This window comes from Camelus ferus, chromosome 19 (assembly GCF_009834535.1).
Source record: "Camelus ferus isolate YT-003-E chromosome 19, BCGSAC_Cfer_1.0, whole genome shotgun sequence".
Lineage (NCBI taxonomy): Eukaryota > Metazoa > Chordata > Mammalia > Artiodactyla > Camelidae > Camelus > Camelus ferus.
Genome location: NC_045714.1, coordinates 37360158 through 37380167, shown reverse-complemented (window position 1 = coordinate 37380167; position 20010 = coordinate 37360158). Strand labels below are relative to the sequence as shown.

The 20010-nt window shown below is 46.6% G+C and overlaps 2 protein-coding genes across 2 annotated transcripts in view; one reads left to right on the top strand and one right to left on the bottom strand.

Moving 5' to 3' along the window:
- LOC116658005 (60S ribosomal protein L29-like) overlaps positions 1–20010 on the bottom strand; it is an 801314-nt gene that overhangs the window by 651886 nt on the left and 129418 nt on the right. The window lies entirely within an intron of this gene.
- Positions 3154–18578, top strand: AHCY (adenosylhomocysteinase). The gene is made up of 10 exons (XM_006190778.2): positions 3154–3306; positions 8060–8250; positions 9697–9772; positions 11285–11434; positions 12186–12298; positions 12748–12955; positions 13047–13134; positions 13234–13351; positions 14170–14364; positions 17670–18578. Exons 1-10 carry the CDS (start codon positions 3279–3281, stop codon positions 17799–17801), a joined length of 1299 nt encoding a protein of 432 aa, XP_006190840.2. The 5' UTR covers positions 3154–3278; the 3' UTR covers positions 17802–18578.

The following is a 20010-nucleotide window of genomic DNA, read 5'->3' as shown; positions in this document are numbered from 1 at the left end:
GGAAACAACCTAAATGTTCATCAACGGAGGACTGGATAAAGCAGCTGTGGTATATTTATACAATAGAATACTACTCAGCCATAAAAAATAATAAAATAATGCCATTTGCTTGCAGCAACATGGATGGACCTGGAGAATGTCATTTCAAGTGAAGTAAGCCAGAAAGAAAAAGAAAAATACCATATGATATCACTTATATGTGGAATCTGGAAAAAAAAAAAGACAAACTTATTTACAAAACAGAAACAGACTCACAGACATAGAAAACAAACTTATGGTTACTAGGGGATGAAGCGGGTGGGAAAAGATAAATTGGGAGTTTGAGATTAGGAGATACTAACTACTATATATAAAATAGATAAACAACAAGTTTATACTGTATATAGCACAGGAAACTATATTCAATATCTTGTAGTAACTTATGGTTAAAAAGAATATGAAAACGAATATATGTATGCTCCTATATGACTGAAGTATTGTGCTGTACACCAGAAACTGACACAACATTGTAAACTGACTATACTTTAATAAAAATATATTAAAAAATAAAAATAAATTAAAAAAAAATAAAGAGGGTGAGAAGACAAACCACAAACCTGAAGAAGATATTTGCAATACATACAATTAGCAAAGGACCAGTACCCAGAATATGTAAAGAATTCCCATTAGTTGAAAAGAAAAACAAACGACCTATTTTTAAATGGGAAAAGGCATGAATGGAACTTTTTTTAATGAGAAAAGACTCCTAGATGGGTTATAACATATGACTAGATGCTCAATCTCATTAGCAGTCAAAGAAATGCAAATTAAAACCACAATGAGATACCATTTTATACCTGCCAGACTGGCAAAAAATAAAGATGTGTGAACTCTGTATTTTCTGCTCAATTCTGTTGTGAACCTGAAACTGCTCTAAAAGAATAAAGTCTATTAAAAATAAAAAAATAAAAAGATATAAATTTAAAAAGCAACAACAAAAATAAATAAGTAAATAAATAAAATAAAATAAAATAAAATATTGATAATAGGAAGTGCTAGTAAGGGCATAAAACAATTTTTATCCACTATTGGTGGGAGTATAGACTTATGCAACCACTCAGTTTCATATTAATCAGTTGTTGGACATAAGCATATCTGTTCAAGCAATTTGACACCCAAATATATCTGAATCTATATCTATGTACACACACATGCACAAGAATGTTAGAGCAGTATTCTTTGGAGTAGCAAAAAATTCAAACAACCCAATGTCCATCAACAATAGAATAAATAGATTATACAGAAATGAAAATAAATGAACCATAGCTACAGCATCTACCTGAATGACTCTCAAAAGCAAAGTTGGAAGAGAAAAGCAAGTTGCAGAAGAATATATACTGCGTGATTTCATTTATACAAAGGCAAAACACAGCCAAAACTAAACAATGTATTGTTTAGGACAGTCATATAGGTAGTAAAGCCCATTAAAAAAAAGCAAGTGAATGGTTAAGATACTAATCGTTAATCACTGTAGCAGTAACTCCAGGGTTGGGGAGAAGGGGCATGTGATTGAGAAAGGAAACAGGCAGCTTCCGTAGTAAGGCTGCATTTTATTCTATGAACACCTGGATATAAGTGGTCATAAGAGCCATAAGTGTGGGTGAGATGGCCCAGGAAGACGGAGCAGAGTAAGAGAAGAAAGGAACATTAACACTGGAAGTCGCTAGAGAAGAAGAGGGAGTTGCTTAGGCCAGAGAAAGAACCCTGTGTACAATGGGAGGAGAGTCAGGAAAGCGGAAGCCAAGGGCACATGGTGTGCATGCAGCAGGGAGGTGTGTTGGGAGGCAGGCTGAGGCACATCTGAAGGATTCAGCCAGGTTCCCTGCTGACTGTGGCTGGAACACTTTCAGCAGAGACCTGGGGGTGGAGACCACACAGCTGAGTACTGAGTGGGAGGTGAGAAAGTGCAGACACAGAATGGGACATATCTGAAAAAATATGAGAAGAGGAGGAAGGAGATGAGATAGCAGCTGGGTGGAGGATGGGAGGTGGGGTTCCTAGAGAGATGTTAAAGGGCGGCCAATTAAAACCACAAGGAGATTTTCACATCCATCATTTTAACAAAAATGTATCTCTCACTGACGAGTGGTGACAGGGATGTGGAGCAACAGGCAGTCTCAGACACTGCTGCTGAGAGGATACAATACTTTGGAAAATAACCTGGCAATATTTAAGAAAGTTAGGTGGGAGAGGGTATAGCTCAATAGAACGCATGCTTAGCATGCATGAGGTCCTGGGTTCAATCCCCAGTACCTCCTCTAAGAATAAATAAATGAACCTAACTACCTCCCCCTACCAAAAAAAAAAAAAAAAAAAAAAAGAAAGAAAGTTAAAAATGTGCCTTCCACTCAGAAATTCCACCCCTAAGTACACTTATGACCCAGGGACACCTACTCATGGGCACTAAGAGACAATGTTCATTGTTCTATGTACGCAGTAATGGCAGACTATACAACCTGAATATCAGCAAATAGAACAGATTAAGTTAATCATGAGATGTAGACAATGAAATACTATACAGCAGCAAAAATGAACAGATTCAAACTCTACGCATTACTCTTACAAATACAGTATTAGCAGAAAAAAGCAAGTTGCAGCTAAGCAAAAGTACAGTATGGTGCCATTTATATAAGGGTTTTAAACACAGAAAGAATACTACGAAGGGGTTAACGATTTATACAGATGTAGTAAAAGTATAAAAATGCACACAAATTCACCTAAACTCAGGATAGTGGGAAGAGGGTAGGTCTCCGATGTGCTTGGTACCTGACATAGTGCAATTTTACTTATAATCTGTATGGTAGGTATCATTCTGTCCACTTTACAGAAAAGGCAATTGAGGTTCAGGGAAGTAAACTGGTTGGAATTTCAGTTTCACTCGGTTTTGACATCGGGTTCACTGGATGAACCAGTGAAGGAAAAGATCGGCCTCGGGTTCGCTTTCAAGTCTCTCCCGAGCTCCCTTCGCAACCGGGTCGGGGAAGACGAGACCGCGTGGGATAGAAAACGGACTCAGCAGTGATCTAAGTCCGTTCCGGCCCCGCCCCCGTACCCTGGGCCCCGCCCGGATGGCGCAGCTCCAGCGGGACTCATGAATATGCAAGCCAGAGGAAGATATTTAAAGGAGCCGGCGCTACTCGCAGATCCTTGCCCGGCGCCACCCTCCCAGTGCCCGTTCTTAGCCGGAGGCCCAGCCTCTTTCGCCCGCGTCCATCACTCCGTACGGAAGCTCAGCCAACATGTCGGACAAGCTGCCTTACAAAGTCGGTGAGTTCTAGGGCGTGCAGCCTGCTGCGTCTGCTCTGCGCCCGCTGGGTTCCTGTCGGTGCGGTGGCCGCGGGGCCGACCCAGGGCTCCCTGGACCGCCTTGAATCGCTGGCACGGTGCGGTCTTAGCCGCGCAAGGCCGCCTGGGAGTTGGAGTTCTCCCGCGGCCGCGAGCGGGTCTTCGGAGGCGGCCGCGGACTACAAGTCCCGGCATGCTCCGCAAGGCCCGGTGCAGCGGCGCGGGCTGCGGAGCGGCGAACTGGCGGCGTGTTCCGCACACAGCCGGCTGGGGCAGGCGGGGAACGCGCACCTAGTGGCGGCTTGGGGCCAATGACACCTGCCGGGACCTACACCAGGGAGCTTGGATCCTGCTTCCTAGGCCTGCACCGGCTCCTTGGGCAACTTAGTAGTCCCGAACAAGTGCCCATCCCTTTCTGGGCCTCCCACATGGAGGGCTGGGGCCCTGGGGCCCCGAAGGGCATGTGTGGAGAGGCCTGGAGACTGAGCCCGAGGCCGGCACTAGTCCACTCACAAGGGACTTTGGGCTTGTTACTCAACGTCTGAGGTCACCCACCTGGCCAGTAGGGACAATCGTACAGAGAATCTCGAGGAAATTTTGGAGTGGTTAGAAAAATTCTCCCTGCTGTCCTGTGGATAGAAGCTGATACACGGATAGTTTATTGGGTGTTTACTGTGGAACGGGCACTGCCTCCTACTTTTATTCTCGATTAACTCATTTTTATTCTTATGGCTTTTTAGGGTAGGGACTATTACTTTCTCATTTTACAGTGAGTATACTGAGACACAGGAAAAAAGATAACTTGCCCACCGTTTTACAGCTGGGAGGTGGTAGAGCAGGATATGAAACCAGGCCGTGCACACCTTTTCACCACTGTATATAAGTGAGCACAACTTGGAACAACCCGAATGAACTTTAAGCAAAAACCAGTTCAGGCTGGGTAGCAGTTTCTATAGCAAATTCAAGACACCATTAAACCTGAAGAAAGGCATCAACATTTATGGAACATTTGCTGTGTACCTGGGGATTTGCATTTGTTTACAGAATAATTTTTAGAGGTGGACTTTATTCCATTATACAGAGGAAGAAACCAAAGCTCTAATAGGAAGTGACTTGGAACGATTCTGTGGAAATAGTAGCTTATCAATAGTAGTTTATCAAGTAGCAGACCAGAGTAGACTGTTGTCCGTATTGTGTGGATGAAACTGAAGCCCAGAAAGGTTAAGTCAAGGTTACAACAGTAGGAGAGCTGAAATGGGGGCTTGTCATATTGTGGAGAGAGAAGATGGGTCAGGGTTTGAGGGATTTGGGTTGTGGGGAAGGAGATAAAGTCTCCATTTGGAAGTGGAGGAGCTCGGCTGGGTAGGCTTGCCATCGAGGAAGGGCGTACTGGGCCAGAGCTTGCCATATGGCATCTTTAATTCTCAGGGTTCATAGGAAGGTTAGGGATGATTTCCTACCTTACAGATGAAGAAACAGGCTCAGGGAAAGTTTTGCTGTTATTCCTCTTGGCTCATCCTGGGACAGGTCTTACTGCAACCTCTGCAAGTCCTCAGCTCCCCTGGGCACCAAAACCCTCAAGAGTTTGGAACTCCATACCTTTTTGTGCCCTTGGAGGTGAGGGATCCATGAAAACTTAAGGGCTGGCACAGCTGTCCTGAGGGCAGTGAAAGAGTTCTTTTTAGCTAGAGGGACAGGTGGTGGTAGAGGGGATGGAGCTTAGCGGGATAGGACAGAACCCACTGTTCACAACTGTTGGGCTCCTCCCGGAAGCCTTTTGGCTCTATCCCCACCTGGCCACCAGTCCCACCTCTGTCGTCAACTGGCTTTGGGCAAACTGTTCTCTGGGCCTTTTCCTCATTGGTAAATGCTGGGAACTGGACTAGGTTCAGATTGTGTCTTTTTTGCCCCCCTTGTCTTTTGCCAGCCCCTTTCATGGGCCGTCTCTTATTCAGCCTTAATAACGGGTATGGTTAGTACCTGACCCCTTTGCTGTGCCAGGCCCCGGGCACTAGAGATGCAAAAGTGACTCAAGGATGAGGGTGAGACAGACATGCATATGTAAAATGTAGCAGTATTGTCTCCATTTTCTACATGAGGAGATCTGCCCACTTCTCTGTCTCCACGGCCAACACCCCAGTTCTGGTCTCCCTAGGTCTCTTGCTCCATAGGTACATGGAATAATCAAAGGGGTCTTTTTGAAAGACAGGTCTGGGCATGATACTCCCCTTAAAACTCTGTAAGCTTCCCACCTCATTAGGAATCAAATTCTAATCCATCATCTTACTCATCTACTAGAGTCACCCTGGCACATTCTCTGTTCCTCCAGCAGCAGTATACTAAGTTCCTTTTAGTTTCCGGGTTTTTGTTAAGTATCTACTGTGTGCCAAGTACTGTATCAGGTGCTTTGGGTGGAGCCCTCCAGGCTAGAGAACTGCTTGGGTTAAAGCCCTGAGGTGGGAATGAGTTTAGCTCACCTGAAGGCAATAAGGAGGTTCATGTGGTTGAGTGAGGGGGAGAAAGAGGTGAGGAGGTGGGGAGAAGGGTGGGCAGTAACCTGGGCCACCCTAAAGCCAGGTGAGAAGTTAGAATTTTATTCATGGTTAAGGGGAAGCCATTGGAGGTTGGTTCAGTTTTTACTTTAGTAGAAGAATGGAGGTTGTGTAATTTAAAAGCTTGTTTCTCTGGATTCTGTGGGGAGAATAGTATGTGAGAGCAGGGAGACCAGCGAGGAGGCTACCTCAGTGATCCAGGGTGGTGCAATGCTGTTGGATTGCTTGTACTTGGGATATTGAGCCAACGATGTGCTGATGGGTTGGAAGGAGGTGAAAGGGGAAAAGAGGAATCAAGAAATCATAAGTTTTTGGCTGGAGTAGCTGGTCAAATGGTGGTTTCATTTCCTAACATGGGAAGATTGCAGAGAGTAACAGATTTGTGGGTGAGGGCAAGGAGTCATGAGGGCTCAAACTTGACACATAATGTAGTTGGGCATCCAACTGGGGATGCTGAATAGGTAGTTGGATTATATGAGTCTCATGTTCAGGGAAGGAGTTTACACTGGAGATGAATGTGTGGGAGTCACTGCCATAGAGAAGGTATTTCAGGCCATAAAATGGGATGAGCTCATCTGGTAGGAGAGAAGAGGGGGATGATGGAGCCCTGAGGGCTTCCAAACTTTACTCTGTTACAGGAAGAGGAGGTAGGAAGGTAGGAAAACCACAGAAGGATAGGCACAGAAGCCAAGCAAAGGAAGGGTTTCAGGAGAGAACAGTAAGTATTATTTGTGCTGCAGGGAGAAACATGAACGTAGATAATTGACCATTAGTTAGATTAGGCCTTACAGAGACCTTGAGAAGAGCAGTTTCAGTGGAGTAGTGAAGTCATCTCTGAAGTTGCTTAGATGTACAGTAGGAAGCGGACTTAGTTGGTTTTATTGGTTTTATTGTTTATTCTCTACAGTCCTCTGCCTCCCACCCACCATCCCCTTGGGTGACTGGCAGAATTTATCTCCCCTAAAGATAAAAATCACCAGGAGCTCCAGGCCTGATCCTAGACCTCTGAATTTAATTTTCCAGAGGATATTTATAAGCATGTCAGATGACTCTTATCAGGGAAGTTTGCAAACACTGACCTAGGAATTGACCTTGAGAATGGGCTAGTGTGGCAGGGAGGAAGGGAGAGATTATTAGAGGAGTAGTATTCATTGTACTACACCATTTTATATAAGGGACTTGAGTATCCATGGATTTTGGTATCCACAGGGACTCATGGAACCAATCCCCTGCAGATGCTGAGGAATGATTGTATTGAGATAGTGAGAGAGCTCATTATAGTATCCTTTCTTGCCCAAGAATTTAGACAAATTTGAGACATCTGGGGTGGCAGACAGAGGCCAAAATATAACTTTCATTACTAATAACACCGAAGCCAGAGGATGTAGATGTGTGTCAAAGTCCAGTGGTCATGCTAACTGGACCCCTAAATTCAGCAGCTGACCCACCAGTTACAGGCATGGTGGGCCTCGGTAGGTTCCTCTGTGGAAGAACATGCTTCCTGCAGGCAGGCAGGCTACTGCTTGCTTGCAAAGGAAGGGAGAGCTGAACTGAGCGTGCCCAGTTTCGTCCTCCTAAGTTTACTAATCAGACAAGTCACTCCACCTCCCCTGGGGCAGAGAGATGCCAGGAGTGTTAGTTATACAGACGATTTCCCTCCATATGGAGAGAAACATCAGGAGTGAAGAAGCATTTTAATGTGTTCGAGGAGTTGAAGGAACTGTGTCAAGTCCAAGGTGTTAGATTACATCATTTATGAGTGTTGAAGTCACCAAGACTGATGACTTGGAAGATGGAGAGCTAGGGGTTAAAATATTTAGGAAACGAGGTTGGTAGGTTGTGGCAGAAAGGGTAGTGGGAAGTATACAGGCTGATAGCTGTTTTTCAGGGGAGCACTTACCTGTGTTGTAATATTCATGTACCTGTGTGATTCTTTGATTAAATGTGTTTTCTCACAAGGCTATAAGCTGCGGTTAGGCAGGGACCATGTACTTTGTTTGGTTTTTGTTTTTTGGTTTTTTTTTGACTGCCCTGGCTCCATAAATCCTTGTTGAATGAGTACAGCGACCAGATCACCCAGCCTAGTGTTTCGAGTCCACAAATGGATGAGTGCCAAGTGATGGTGCTTCTTGGTTGGTGGGATGAGGTGGCTCACGATCTCCCCATTCATCCTGCCCCTGCAGCTGACATCAGCCTGGCCACCTGGGGACGCAAGGCCCTGGACCTCGCAGAGAATGAGATGCCGGGCCTGATGCGCATGCGGGAGTTGTACTCGGCCTCCAAGCCATTGAAGGGCGCCCGTATTGCCGGCTGCCTGCACATGACTGTGGAGACAGCTGTCCTCATTGAGACCCTCGTTGCCCTGGGTGCTGAGGTGAGGCCCGTAGCAGCTCCTTGTGGAGCGGGGAAGTCCAGTCTTGTGCCCCCTCAGGCCCAGCAGGGGCTTTAGCTCCAGCCTTTTCGCAGTACCTCTCAGTCCTGTTTGTGGTGACTTCTGAAGATTTTCTCTTTCACTGGGAAGATAGGGTCTGACTACCTCCAAAAAACTTTCTCCTGACTGAGGAGCTCTGGTAGGAAAAGCTCAACGTGAGAGTCCTACTGAATCATCTAAAGATGGCTCTCATTGGCCCTCTCTGGGTCATGTGTCTGCCCTTGGCGAATCATGGCTGCCAGGAGGATGGTGGACTCTGATTGGTTCACCCTGGGTCATGTGTCCCAATGAGCTATACCCTCCCCCCTCCGAGCAAGATCTTAACCAAAGAGGGGGCAGGGCAGAGCAGTCAAAACCACCTAATAGAGTCGGGAGGGTATAGCTCAATTGGTAGAGTGCTTGCTTAGCATACATGAGGTCCTGGGTTTAATCCCCAGTACCTCCGTTAAAAAATAAATAAACCTAATTACCTACCCCCACAAAACGAAACAAAACAAAACAAGGACTGTCAGGTGGACTGGCTATTTAAAATTACACTGAAGACGTTAAAAAACAAAAATAAAAAAAGGAGTACATCAGGGCTCAGTCCTTGGACTTCTTTCTTTTTAACACTCACACTCTTAGTCATCTGATTTTATGGCTTTAAATACTGTCTAAATGGTGATGATGCCCAAATATGTGTACTAGCCTGGACTTCTCCCCAGAACTCTATACCTGCATATCCAGCAGCTGGTGTGTCATCTCCACTTGGAAATCTGATTGACATCTCAGCCTCAACATGTCTGAACATATTCATGATTTCCCACTTCTTCTTGCAGTCTTCTCCTTGTAAGCCAGTGCAAACTCAAGCCTTCCAAGTTGTCTCAGTTCAAGAACTGAGGTCATCCCTGACTCCTCTTTTTCTCTCACTCCACCAACTAATCCTGTGGCAAATCCTGTCAGCTCAGCCTTCAGAATATACCCATCATCACCTCCACAGCTATAGCTGTATTTCTTTTTGTTTTGTTTTGTTTGTTCGTTTTTATTTTTTGTTTTTTTCCTTGATTTTTGTATGTATGTACGTATGTATGTATATATGTATGTATGTATGTATGTATTTATTTATTTATTTATTGTATTTCTTGTCTGAACTCCTACAACAACTTCTTCACTTATCTCCTTACTTTCTTATGGAGCCTTTCCCCTACAGCAGAGAGCTATGTTTTAAAACGTAAGTTGGGTCTTGTCACTGCTCTAGCTCCCATCCACTCACCAGGGTCCTCAGCCCGTGGTCGCAGAATCAGCTGGATATAGATCCAGAGCCACTTGCCCCTAGCTCCAGGGCTTTTTTCTGGTGACCTTGGTCTTCTGAGCTGTCTGGGATTAACCTTGTTTTGCTGGCTTTTTCAGGTGCAGTGGTCCAGCTGCAACATCTTCTCCACCCAGGACCATGCAGCAGCTGCCATTGCCAAGGCTGGCATTCCAGGTGAGTCCTGCTTGTTTCTGGGGGATGTGGGAAAGCATGAAGGGACTCTGCTTTTCTCTGTTTTCTTCACTAACTTCTATTGCTACAAGCTTTCCTATGACAGGGGAGAGGAGTCATAGCCACAGGATCCTAGCCTAGTGACCCATTGGAAAGAGCTTTGTTCAGTGGTCATCGAAAATACTATTGAAGGCACTTACTGGCCCAATTCAAGTCATGTGGCCAGGAAGGGTGAGATCTAATGATTGGGAACCATGTGATGTTGAAAAGAGGGAATTCCTTAAAGGAAGGATGTGTGTCTGTTTTCAAAAGAATCAGGGAGGCATTCTGGGCAGAAAAGGAGCCCTAGAGATATATTCCGTAGGACCTGATGGTCTAGGGTGCTGGGGAAGGACCAGGACTAAAGAGGAAGGACTTTCTTACAAGTTGCTGGAGAAACGGGCACTTATTTGCCTGGGCTTGGAGAGGGAACTGGTTACTCCTGATGATGATGAAATAGGATGTCCACAGTTCCTTCTAACTTACTATAGGTAGAGGGTAAAGAGTAAGCGAGGACCTCTGCAGAGACTGACCGAGGCTGGATTGGCATGTCCCTAACTCCTCAGCCTTGTTTGGGTTCCATGGCCTTTTTCTGGGAAAGGCCTTGTTTTTAAGACCATTGTCTGCCCCAGTTTGGGAGAGGGGAAGCTACCCTGCTTGGCAGGTGGCCTTTGCTCACAGGAGGTTCATGGGAGCGCCACACCTGTGTCCCGGTTGTACCATATGTTGGGAGGAGCCTGGGCTGGCAGTCAGGAGCCCTGGATTCTGAGGCCTGTTCTGGAATGCTGTGCTGAGTGACCTGGGCACATCTTAGCTCCTCTCTGGGCATCTATAACTGATGATGATAGTAATGCCTGCCTTACAGGGTTTCTGTGAGGAAATACAAGAAATGTCTGAAGCAATTCGAGTAAGTCTAGCACAGAGAAAATGCTGGTTCATACACGGTAGCTGCTGTTAGTAGTTTTTTGGCCAGACTTTGCCTAGGATAATCCACACAGAGACTGCTGAGCCATCAAATCCTTTCAGTGTGGAATAAATGAGAAATCTTGTCCCATGCTCTCTGCCCCTGCAGCACCCTCATGCCAGCAATAGGGATTGTGGGTAGGAACCCTAGTCATTGTGGGTTGGGGCCAGAGAGAAGGGGGTAGGAAAAGAAATTATTTCCAGATATCTATATCTGTACATGGCTTCTGTCTTTCTTAATTCACACTAATTAATTCATACATGAGGAAACTGAGGTTCAGAGAGGTGAAGTGATTTTCCCAAAGTCACACAGCTGCAAAGTGCAGAACCAGGATTTGTACTCAGATTTCTGTGATTCCAAGTTGTGTTCTTACCACTGCTGAGTCCTCAGAGGGGCTAGAGGTGGCTGGGGATTGGAATTAAGAATGAGATAGTAGAGGCTCTACTCAGGTGGTTCCCTGGAGCAGGTGCCAATGGGGAAGGCCAGGCCCTGATGTGCCACTCACTCTTTAGTGTACGCCTGGAAGGGTGAAACCGATGAGGAATATCTGTGGTGCATTGAGCAGACTCTGTACTTCAAGGATGGGCCCCTCAACATGATTCTGGACGATGGTGGTGACCTCACCAACCTCATCCACACCAAGTACCCACAGCTCCTGTCAGGTGAGTAGGATGGGTAGGTGGGCTGGCTACTGGTCTAAATGGGGCTTGCTTGCCCACATGAAAGCAGCAGGCCTGGCAGGACTCCAGTGCCTCAAGCAGCAGATTCTGTGGAAGACGGGAGGACAGCAGGCTCCTGTAGGTGTGCTGTGCCTCCTGACTTCTGATGGTGCGGGGCTGGGGTGGCGAGGGGAGGCCTGGCTGATACGATGGTCCAAGGGCAAGCATAAAGCCAGGGCTGGGAACAACTAACTGGGAATGAGTCAGCTTTGTTAAAAGGAGGGTGGGGAAAAAGTAAGGGGTGGTGGTGTAGTGAGTGCAAAGGCCCTGAGGCAAGAAAGGATAGACAATCAGGTAACAAAGTTAGCTAGCATGGCAGCTTCCTTCACTGTGGAGGCTGGAGCTTTAGTGAAGACCAGATGTGTGAAGATTTAACAGACCAAGAGAAAAGATCCTAAGAGCAAAGGAAGGTAATTAGACAGTATTGAAAAACTTTCTCTGAAAATACACATGTTAAAACTGGCTGCTGGCCTGGTGATGGTGGTGACTCCTCCCTCATTGCTGGCCTAAGTGATTGGGTGGGCTGTGGTATCAGTTACAGAAGTGGGAACCCAGAAAGAGGCAGCTTTAGGAGGCAAAGATGACGAATTTGAGATCAGACGGCCCTGAGGCTCCTGGGGTCTCCTCCCAGAGGCCCCCATCCGTTGGGCAGCCCCTTCTTGGCCTGAGGTTCACCCCTTTCCCTCTTATTCAGGCATCCGAGGCATCTCTGAAGAGACCACAACGGGAGTCCACAACCTGTACAAGATGATGGCCAATGGGATCCTGAAAGTGCCTGCCATCAACGTCAACGACTCCGTCACCAAGGTGAGCCTGTGGGGCAATGATGGCTCCAGCTGTTGTTTACCAGAGCAGCTCAGGAGTAGGCCCCTGAAGAAAGTCCACTGGAAAGGCTTCAGGCTAGGGAGTTAGTCCTCATTTGAGGGGGAAGGGGATCGTAGACTGAGAGTGATAAGTGCATGAATGAGGCAAAGAACTATATAGTGAGCCTCAGAGAAGCTTTGAAGTGAAGGAGATTCTTTGACTGGGTGATCTCTCATAGTAGTTGATCCTCAGGAAGTCTTCTGGACTGGCAGAAAAAGACTAGGGAGAAAGTCCTGTGTCTGATGGGGGCAAGGGGCATATGAGCACTGTAGCTGGAGGGGAGAAGTCCCAGGAGGTGATCAGCCCAAGGCCCATCAGGCTGAGATGTTGAGAGTGGGTGAGGCCCCAGGGCCTTGCCTGCCCCCGACACCCCCCATCCCCTCTCCTTTCAGAGCAAGTTTGACAACCTCTATGGCTGCCGGGAGTCCCTCATAGATGGCATCAAGCGGGCCACAGACGTGATGATTGCGGGCAAAGTGGCAGTGGTAGCAGGCTATGGCGACGTGGGCAAGGGCTGTGCCCAGGCTCTGAGGGGTTTCGGGGCCCGCGTCATTATCACGGAGATCGACCCCATCAACGCACTTCAGGCTGCTATGGAGGGTACGATAGGGCGAGGATTGGCTGTCAGCCACTGGGGCCAGAGGAGGGGTAAGGTCATTTTGGATGACCCACAGACACTGTCTCTACACAGGCTATGAAGTGACCACCATGGATGAGGCCTGTCAGGAGGGCAACATCTTTGTCACCACCACAGGCTGTATTGACATCATCCTTGGCCAGTAGGTGACAGGTTGGGGGTCCCTGGGAGTGAGGGAGGGGGCAGCTTGGGGCTGCTCTTTATCTTTGACAGTCTCTCATGGGCTGGGGCTCCCCCACAGGCACTTTGAACAGATGAAAGATGACGCCATTGTGTGTAACATTGGACACTTTGACGTGGAGATTGATGTCAAGTGGCTGAACGAGAACGCCGTGGAGAAGGTCAACATCAAGCCTCAGGTGAGAAGCCCTGGCCCTGTTGGCAGATGGAGCGCCAAGCAGGGCATGCTCATGGGCTGGCTGCAAGGAGGGCAGATGACCTGAGGCTCTGGCAACCTGGGCAATGGATGGGGGAGGAAGAGGGCCTGGTTTCAGGGCTACTTAAATTGGAATCTCACAGTGAGGCCAAGGCATCCCCATTTTTTAAAGCTCCCAGAATGATTCTGATGTGCAGCCAAGGTTGAATTACCACTGCATGCAGCTTTTTACTGATCATGGTGATTGAGAACATGGGATCTGTCCTCAGACTGTCCAGGCTCAAATTGCAGCCACTTCACAATGTGTAGCTCTGGACAAGTGACTTAACACTTTAAACTTCAGTTTATTTATCTGTGAAATGGGGAAAATAGTAGTAAATGGCTAATAAATCATAGGGTTGCTAGTAGGTTTAAATGTGATAATTATTTATACACACACACACACAAACACAGACATACATGTGGTTATGTGTGTGTTCTTAGGCCAGGGCACATGCCAGTAATAATAATGATAACATTAGCTAGTACTTAGTACTTAAACTGAGTATCTTGCACATGTCAGCTCTTTAAATTCTCATAGCAGCTATGAGATCTGCAGCTCAGAGTTGCTTAATAAATACTGGCTCTGATTAATTGTGTATGCCAGGCCCTGTGCTGGAGGTTGTTCTAGGGCAGTCTGGGCTCTTCATGGGCAGTGCTGGATGCAGGGAAGCCTGCTGGACGAGAGGGTGGGATGAGGGCAGGGGTGGGCACTGGGAGCCGTGCCCTGCCAGCCCTTACCGCTGCTCTGCCCACTTGCAGGTAGACCGCTATTTACTGAAGAACGGGCGCCGCGTCATCCTGCTGGCCGAGGGCCGGCTGGTCAACCTCGGCTGTGCCATGGGCCACCCTAGCTTTGTGATGAGCAACTCCTTCACCAACCAGGTGCTGGCACAGATTGAGCTGTGGACCCACCCAGACAAGTACTCCGTCGGAGTCCACTTCTTGCCCAAGAAGGTGGGTTCCTACCTCCACCCCAGGCCAAGGGCCATGTGTCCAACCCTATGTGCTCCATGCAGTGCTTGCCAGAATTCATAAAGTGCTCGCCTCTCTACTCTTGAAGACCTTCACAGGGTCCTCCACGGTGCAGAAATCATCTCTCCATTTAACAGAGAACAAAACTGAGGCTTCATGCAGGGAATTACTCCCAGAGTGGCAGGGCTGGGTGGTGAGGCGAGCACGGGCTTTGGGGTGAGACATCCAGGTTTGAATCTTAGCCTTACTTAGAGGCTGTGTAACTGGGGCAAGTTATTAACTTCTCTGTACCTCCATTTCCTTATCTGTAAAATGAAGGTACTAGTACCTCCTTTAAGGATGGTGAGGATCTCCCTAGATCATGGGTCACAAACCCACATGGCCACAGCGATTGGACAGTTGAATGGGCTGACCTAAGAGCATGTGTCCTGGTGAAGGGGTTGGCTGCCTGTCATAAACCTGGGCCCAATGGACCAGAGCTCCTGACATTTCAAGAGAAACCAGATACCAAGATCTTCGTGTGAAATATTCAATTTTCAAATGTAAACAGGTGGGTCAACTTGGGCATGTTTATAAGCTGAATGCAGCCTATAGCCTGCAAGATTATGGCCTTGAAATGAGATGATGGCACCTGACATGCTGTGAATGTGTGGTCAGGGTAACCATGACAGTAAGGTCATCTGATAGCAAATGCAGCACTCTTCCTGACACCCCATACAATGTGCCCAACCCCCAGGTCAGAGTGCTATAGTTTAGTCTTGGCTCTTTTTGCCAGTGTCATAGGTGACCTTGGTTTTGCTATGTAGCCTGACTGGACCTCAGTTTCCCTCCCAGCTAAATGGTAAGAGTAGCCCTTGCTTCTATTGGAGAGGCAGTGATGGAGTCTCCATGTGATTCCTCCCACCCTTTGTAAAGCTGGTTCTGCTAATTGATAAGAACTAGGAAGAGGCTGGGTTGTCTGTCCCCAGAGCCAGTGAACTCCCTTCTCTCTAGTCTTCCTAAGGCACTATCTTGCCTGACCAGATGTTTTACCTATAAGGGTCTATCCTGTCCTGTGTAGCCTGCCAAGTCCCCATTATTGTTGTGGGATTAAGAAAAGTCTCACTTGACCTCTATCTCTAAATTGGAGGAAATATGGCTATTATGAATATGGTGAGAAATTGGGCAGGCCTTTGAAATGAGGCCAGGGTTGGAAGTGAAATGTCAGAGATCTCACCTCCTACCTCAGCACCTGGCCCCTTCCTTACCTTCTTCCTCCATCACTGTCAAGACATAGATTGGAGACAGGCTTCACATCTCACTTGCGATGTGTGAGCAATGGATTAGGAACCTTGGTTAACAATAATGGCAGAGAGAGCAGCCACTTGTTAAGGTACCTACTTGAACCAAGCACTCCTGAATATCACTGATCTTTGTAATGGTGTGAGAGATCCATCCTACAAATGAGGAAACTAAGGTTCAGAGTTGCCCCCATAGCTGTAAATGTTGGGCCAGGAGTTGATCCCAGTTCTGTCTATTCAAGTTGTTAACTCTTATGACATACTACCTTCTGGGTGCAGGGTGGGGAGAAGGAAAGGTGCTCTGGGCTAGGCTTTGAAGACCTTTGTTCTGCCTCCAGAACTGACATGGACTTGGGGCTGGGCTCTGCTCCTGCCTTTGGTTGCCTCTCCCCAGTTTCTTCATCTATTAAATAGAAAAATAAACCTTGCCCTTCTTAGGGGCTTTTGTGAGGCTCTGATGAGACAGTGGATGTGAAACCATTTGGGAATGTAAAGCTCTCTGGGCTGGGCTGTGGTTAAAGGCTGTTGTGTCATCATAAGATGGGACTTGGGACCTAAGGGTAGAGAGAAGCCCCATCTAGAGATGGATGCTGAGAAAGTGAGGGCCCCACTTAGAGCTGATCCTTCTCTTTTGCCCTTCTTTCCAGGCCCCCTTTATGCATTCAAGATTAGTCAGACTTAGGAATTGGCCTTATCTAACCCCAGCCTCTGTCCTCCTTGGTCTTTGTTTTGCCTCTTCAGAGCTGCCTTGTAGGCCATAATTTGAGACAAGTTATGGGGCTTTGGAGCCAGATGGACCCTGGGTGTTCAAATCCTAGCTCTGTCTTTAACTAGCTTTGTGGCCTTGGGCAAGTGCAAGTCATTCCACCTTTCTGAGCCTTGATTTCCACATTTGTATAAAGGAGATGGCAATTTTTTTTTTATTAGTCATGCTCCTTTTGGTGGCAAGTGGTCGATAGAAACCCTGTTCAAACTAGTTTATGAGTTATCTGTTGTAGCAATTTAACATCAAAACTTACTGGGTTAAAACAAAGAACATTTATTATTTCAGTTTCCATGGGTCAGGAATTTGAGAGCAGCTTAATTCTGACTTGAGGTCCTTCATGAGGTTGCAGTCAAGATGTCAGTCAGGGCTGTAGTCAACAGTGGGCTTGATTGGAGCTAGAAGATCTACTTCGTATCACTGTTGGCAGGAGGTCTTGGTTCCCTGCTACATGGATATCTCCATAGGGCTGCTTAAGTTTCCTCAAGAGATGGCAGCTGGCCTCCCCCAGATCCAAAGGGAGAGCAAAGGAGGAAGCTGAAGTGCCTTTTAGGACCTAGCCTCCAAATCACACACCATCACTTCTGCTTTATTCTGTTCGTTAGTATTGAGTCACTCAAGAGGCTCCACCTCTTGAAGGAAGTTTTATGAATTTATAGACAAGGAATTTAAGGACGTATTTTGAAACAACCACAACCAGTTTAATGTAAAAAGGAACTCTCTGTTGGTTCTATAATGGAGGAGTGTAAAATTCAGACACTGGATCAAGGGGTTCCTTGTTATCAGAGCTCTGTTTTTCTGTGTCTCTTGGCTCTTTTTTCCCCCTATATTCACTCATTTGTCAAATAGACTTGCCACTGGTGACCTGAGACTGATAGCTTCCCTGTTTAGGAATCCTGAGAGCCCCTGTCATAAAAATATGTCTTGTCCATAGATAAATTCCAGAGAAGCATTTGGTTAGCCACTTAGGTTGGTGGAGGATAAGGAAGGAAATGTAATCGATGGTCCCACCAGGGCTACTTGGAGAGGAGGATTTAGCATGGTTCTCCCTTGAGGAAGGGGAGCTGAGCAGCCAAAGACCAAACATCCACTGGAGGCTGGCTGTAAGGACAGAATGAGGTAATATGCATAACGCTCCAGCAGATAACACAAAACAATAGTTCTTGCCTCTTTTGGCAGCTGGATGCATATAAGGGATCCCAGATCATGGTACTCATTCCAAGTTTTCCTATTTTTCTTCCCAGCTGGATGAAGCAGTGGCTGAAGCCCACCTGGGCAAGTTGAACGTGAAGCTGACCAAGCTGACTGAGAAGCAGGCCCAGTACCTGGGCATGTCCCGTGATGGTCCCTTCAAGCCTGATCACTACCGCTACTGAGAACCAGGCCTGCCCTTTGCCTTCTAGCTGCTATCTTTGCCTGGGTCCCACCTCTCCTCCCCAAGAGCAAATGGCACCAACTTTGAGATTGGTTTGATAATGTTCCCCCATCGACTCCCTGGGGCTTGTCACTCAGTCTTTGGTCTCTGCTGCATCCCTCATACTGTTTCAAGTGTGGCTGGGGGAATTGAGAAATCCCTACTCAAGCCCTGGTCATGATGGAGGTACATGGGAACCATGAGCTCAGGGGTTTTGGAACTGCTCACTCAGCTCTTCCTTAGGCTGGAAGTTGGCAGTGGTGGTCACAAAGCCCATGCACTTTACCGCCCAGGCCCTCATTTGGCCTATGGACTTTATACCCATGTTCTTGGTTTACAGGTTCATTGGTTCCTTAGCCCATGACAGATGGAAAGGAGCTATGTCAAAGGGTGTGGAGGAACTGTTGGAGTTTGAATGCTCCTGAGAGCCCGGCTTAGTGCTCTGCATTTTTTTTTAAACCTCAGAGCAATGAGGTTGGTACTTTTAGTCCCTGTTTTACAGGGGTTGGAATATATTGTTAAGGGATAGCCAAGAAAGGGCAAGAGAAGTGACAGCCAGAGGTTAAGAGGGGCCAGAGAAACATAAAAGTAGCATAGATCTGCCATCACATTGTAACTTGATGGTTCCTATCACAACCCTGGGTCAAAAGAGATTAATTTGGTTTATAATGTTTATATATTGTTTATAATGTTAAAAGAGAGCAAGAAGGTGGGTTAATAAAAATTTTGGTGCCTAAAAGAATCTTGAGCCTTTATTTGATAGGTAATCCACTACCAATAATGTATGGCTTGAGCCAAGGGGGTAATAGTCTTATGTGCTGCAGTATGAAGTATAAAGGCCGCAGGCAAACCCTTGGGCTTGGAAGGATGGGTAATGTGAAGAGAGAATTCTCAGGTTTATCTTTTGTAAACAGCCTGTTTTTTTTTTTAGCCCAATCTAAGACTCAGGTGAATTTAACCCATTTGTATTCATTGTAATCTGTTTGTATTTATTTCCTCTACCTTATTCTTTTTTGTTCCAGTTTATATATATATGTATTTTTTTCCCCATTTGCACTTTGGATCGATCCAGTGCTCTTTGGGAGACTCTTATTAATTGAGCATCTACTGGGTGCTAGGTGCTTTATAGGAAGGTAGGTGGGAAGTTGGGCTTTCTCTTATTTGCCTAAATGGTCATTCACTGAACCCCTGGAAATCAAAGGAAAATAAGAACCCACCTGGGAAGGGTAAGTAGAGACTATTCTGAGGTCATCCACTGAATAGAAGGTCTGACTGGGACATCCTGGGATGTTTTGAGACCTAACCTCAGCCTGCTGGGAATCTCAAGGCAGGAGGAGAAAGCAGGTACACAAACAACTTTGCCTTCTTTTGGCATTTCCCTTTCTGTGCTCAGCTTTAGAGTTCAGTGCCTGGCAACAGTAGAAGAAAGGCAGGAGGGAAGAGGTGGTGCTTGAAGTGGTTTTGAAAGAACTAAAGATTTTTAATAGGAATTGAAGGCAAGAGCATTTTAGGCAACAGAATAACTCAAGCAAGTGAGTTTCGGAGGCAGGGGATTTGGCTGCAATTTAGCAGGAGCTATGAGAGAGGGCTAGAAAGGTGTCCTAGAAGATAGGAGAGGCCTAGAATAGCAGGGTGAGACCTTAGTCTTTATACTTGAGCTGCATAGATTCCTGAAATGACCCTCCTTGACTGAATATTCCTACTTGTAGCTTGTTTTTGTATTTTCAGCCTCTGGCTATGAGGTGGTGTTACTCCCATGTTACTAATGAGCAGAGAGGTTCAGAAACCAAGTGGCCTGACCCATGATTATACAGTGATCATGGTGATGCCTAGACTCCAACTCAGGTTGGTGTGAGTCCAGGGCCATGCTCTTGTATGAGACAAATGCGGAGTGAAGATTGCTCCACTCAAGGCATGATACTTTGACAGAAGGTAGTGGGTTGGTATTTCTTCCTTCAGAGTTGAGTTGAAACAGGAGAACATGAGATGGAGGTTGAAGCCGATCCTGCCTCATAGATCATTTTTCCCAACCATAAGTTCTTAGCATCATGCTTGGCACGCCCTTGGCTGTATCTGGCATTATAACTCCAACTCTTCTATTTGAGTGCAAATGCATCTGAGTGATAGAAGGGCTTGTTTGCTCTAATTTTTTAAAGTACGCTGAGTCAGGG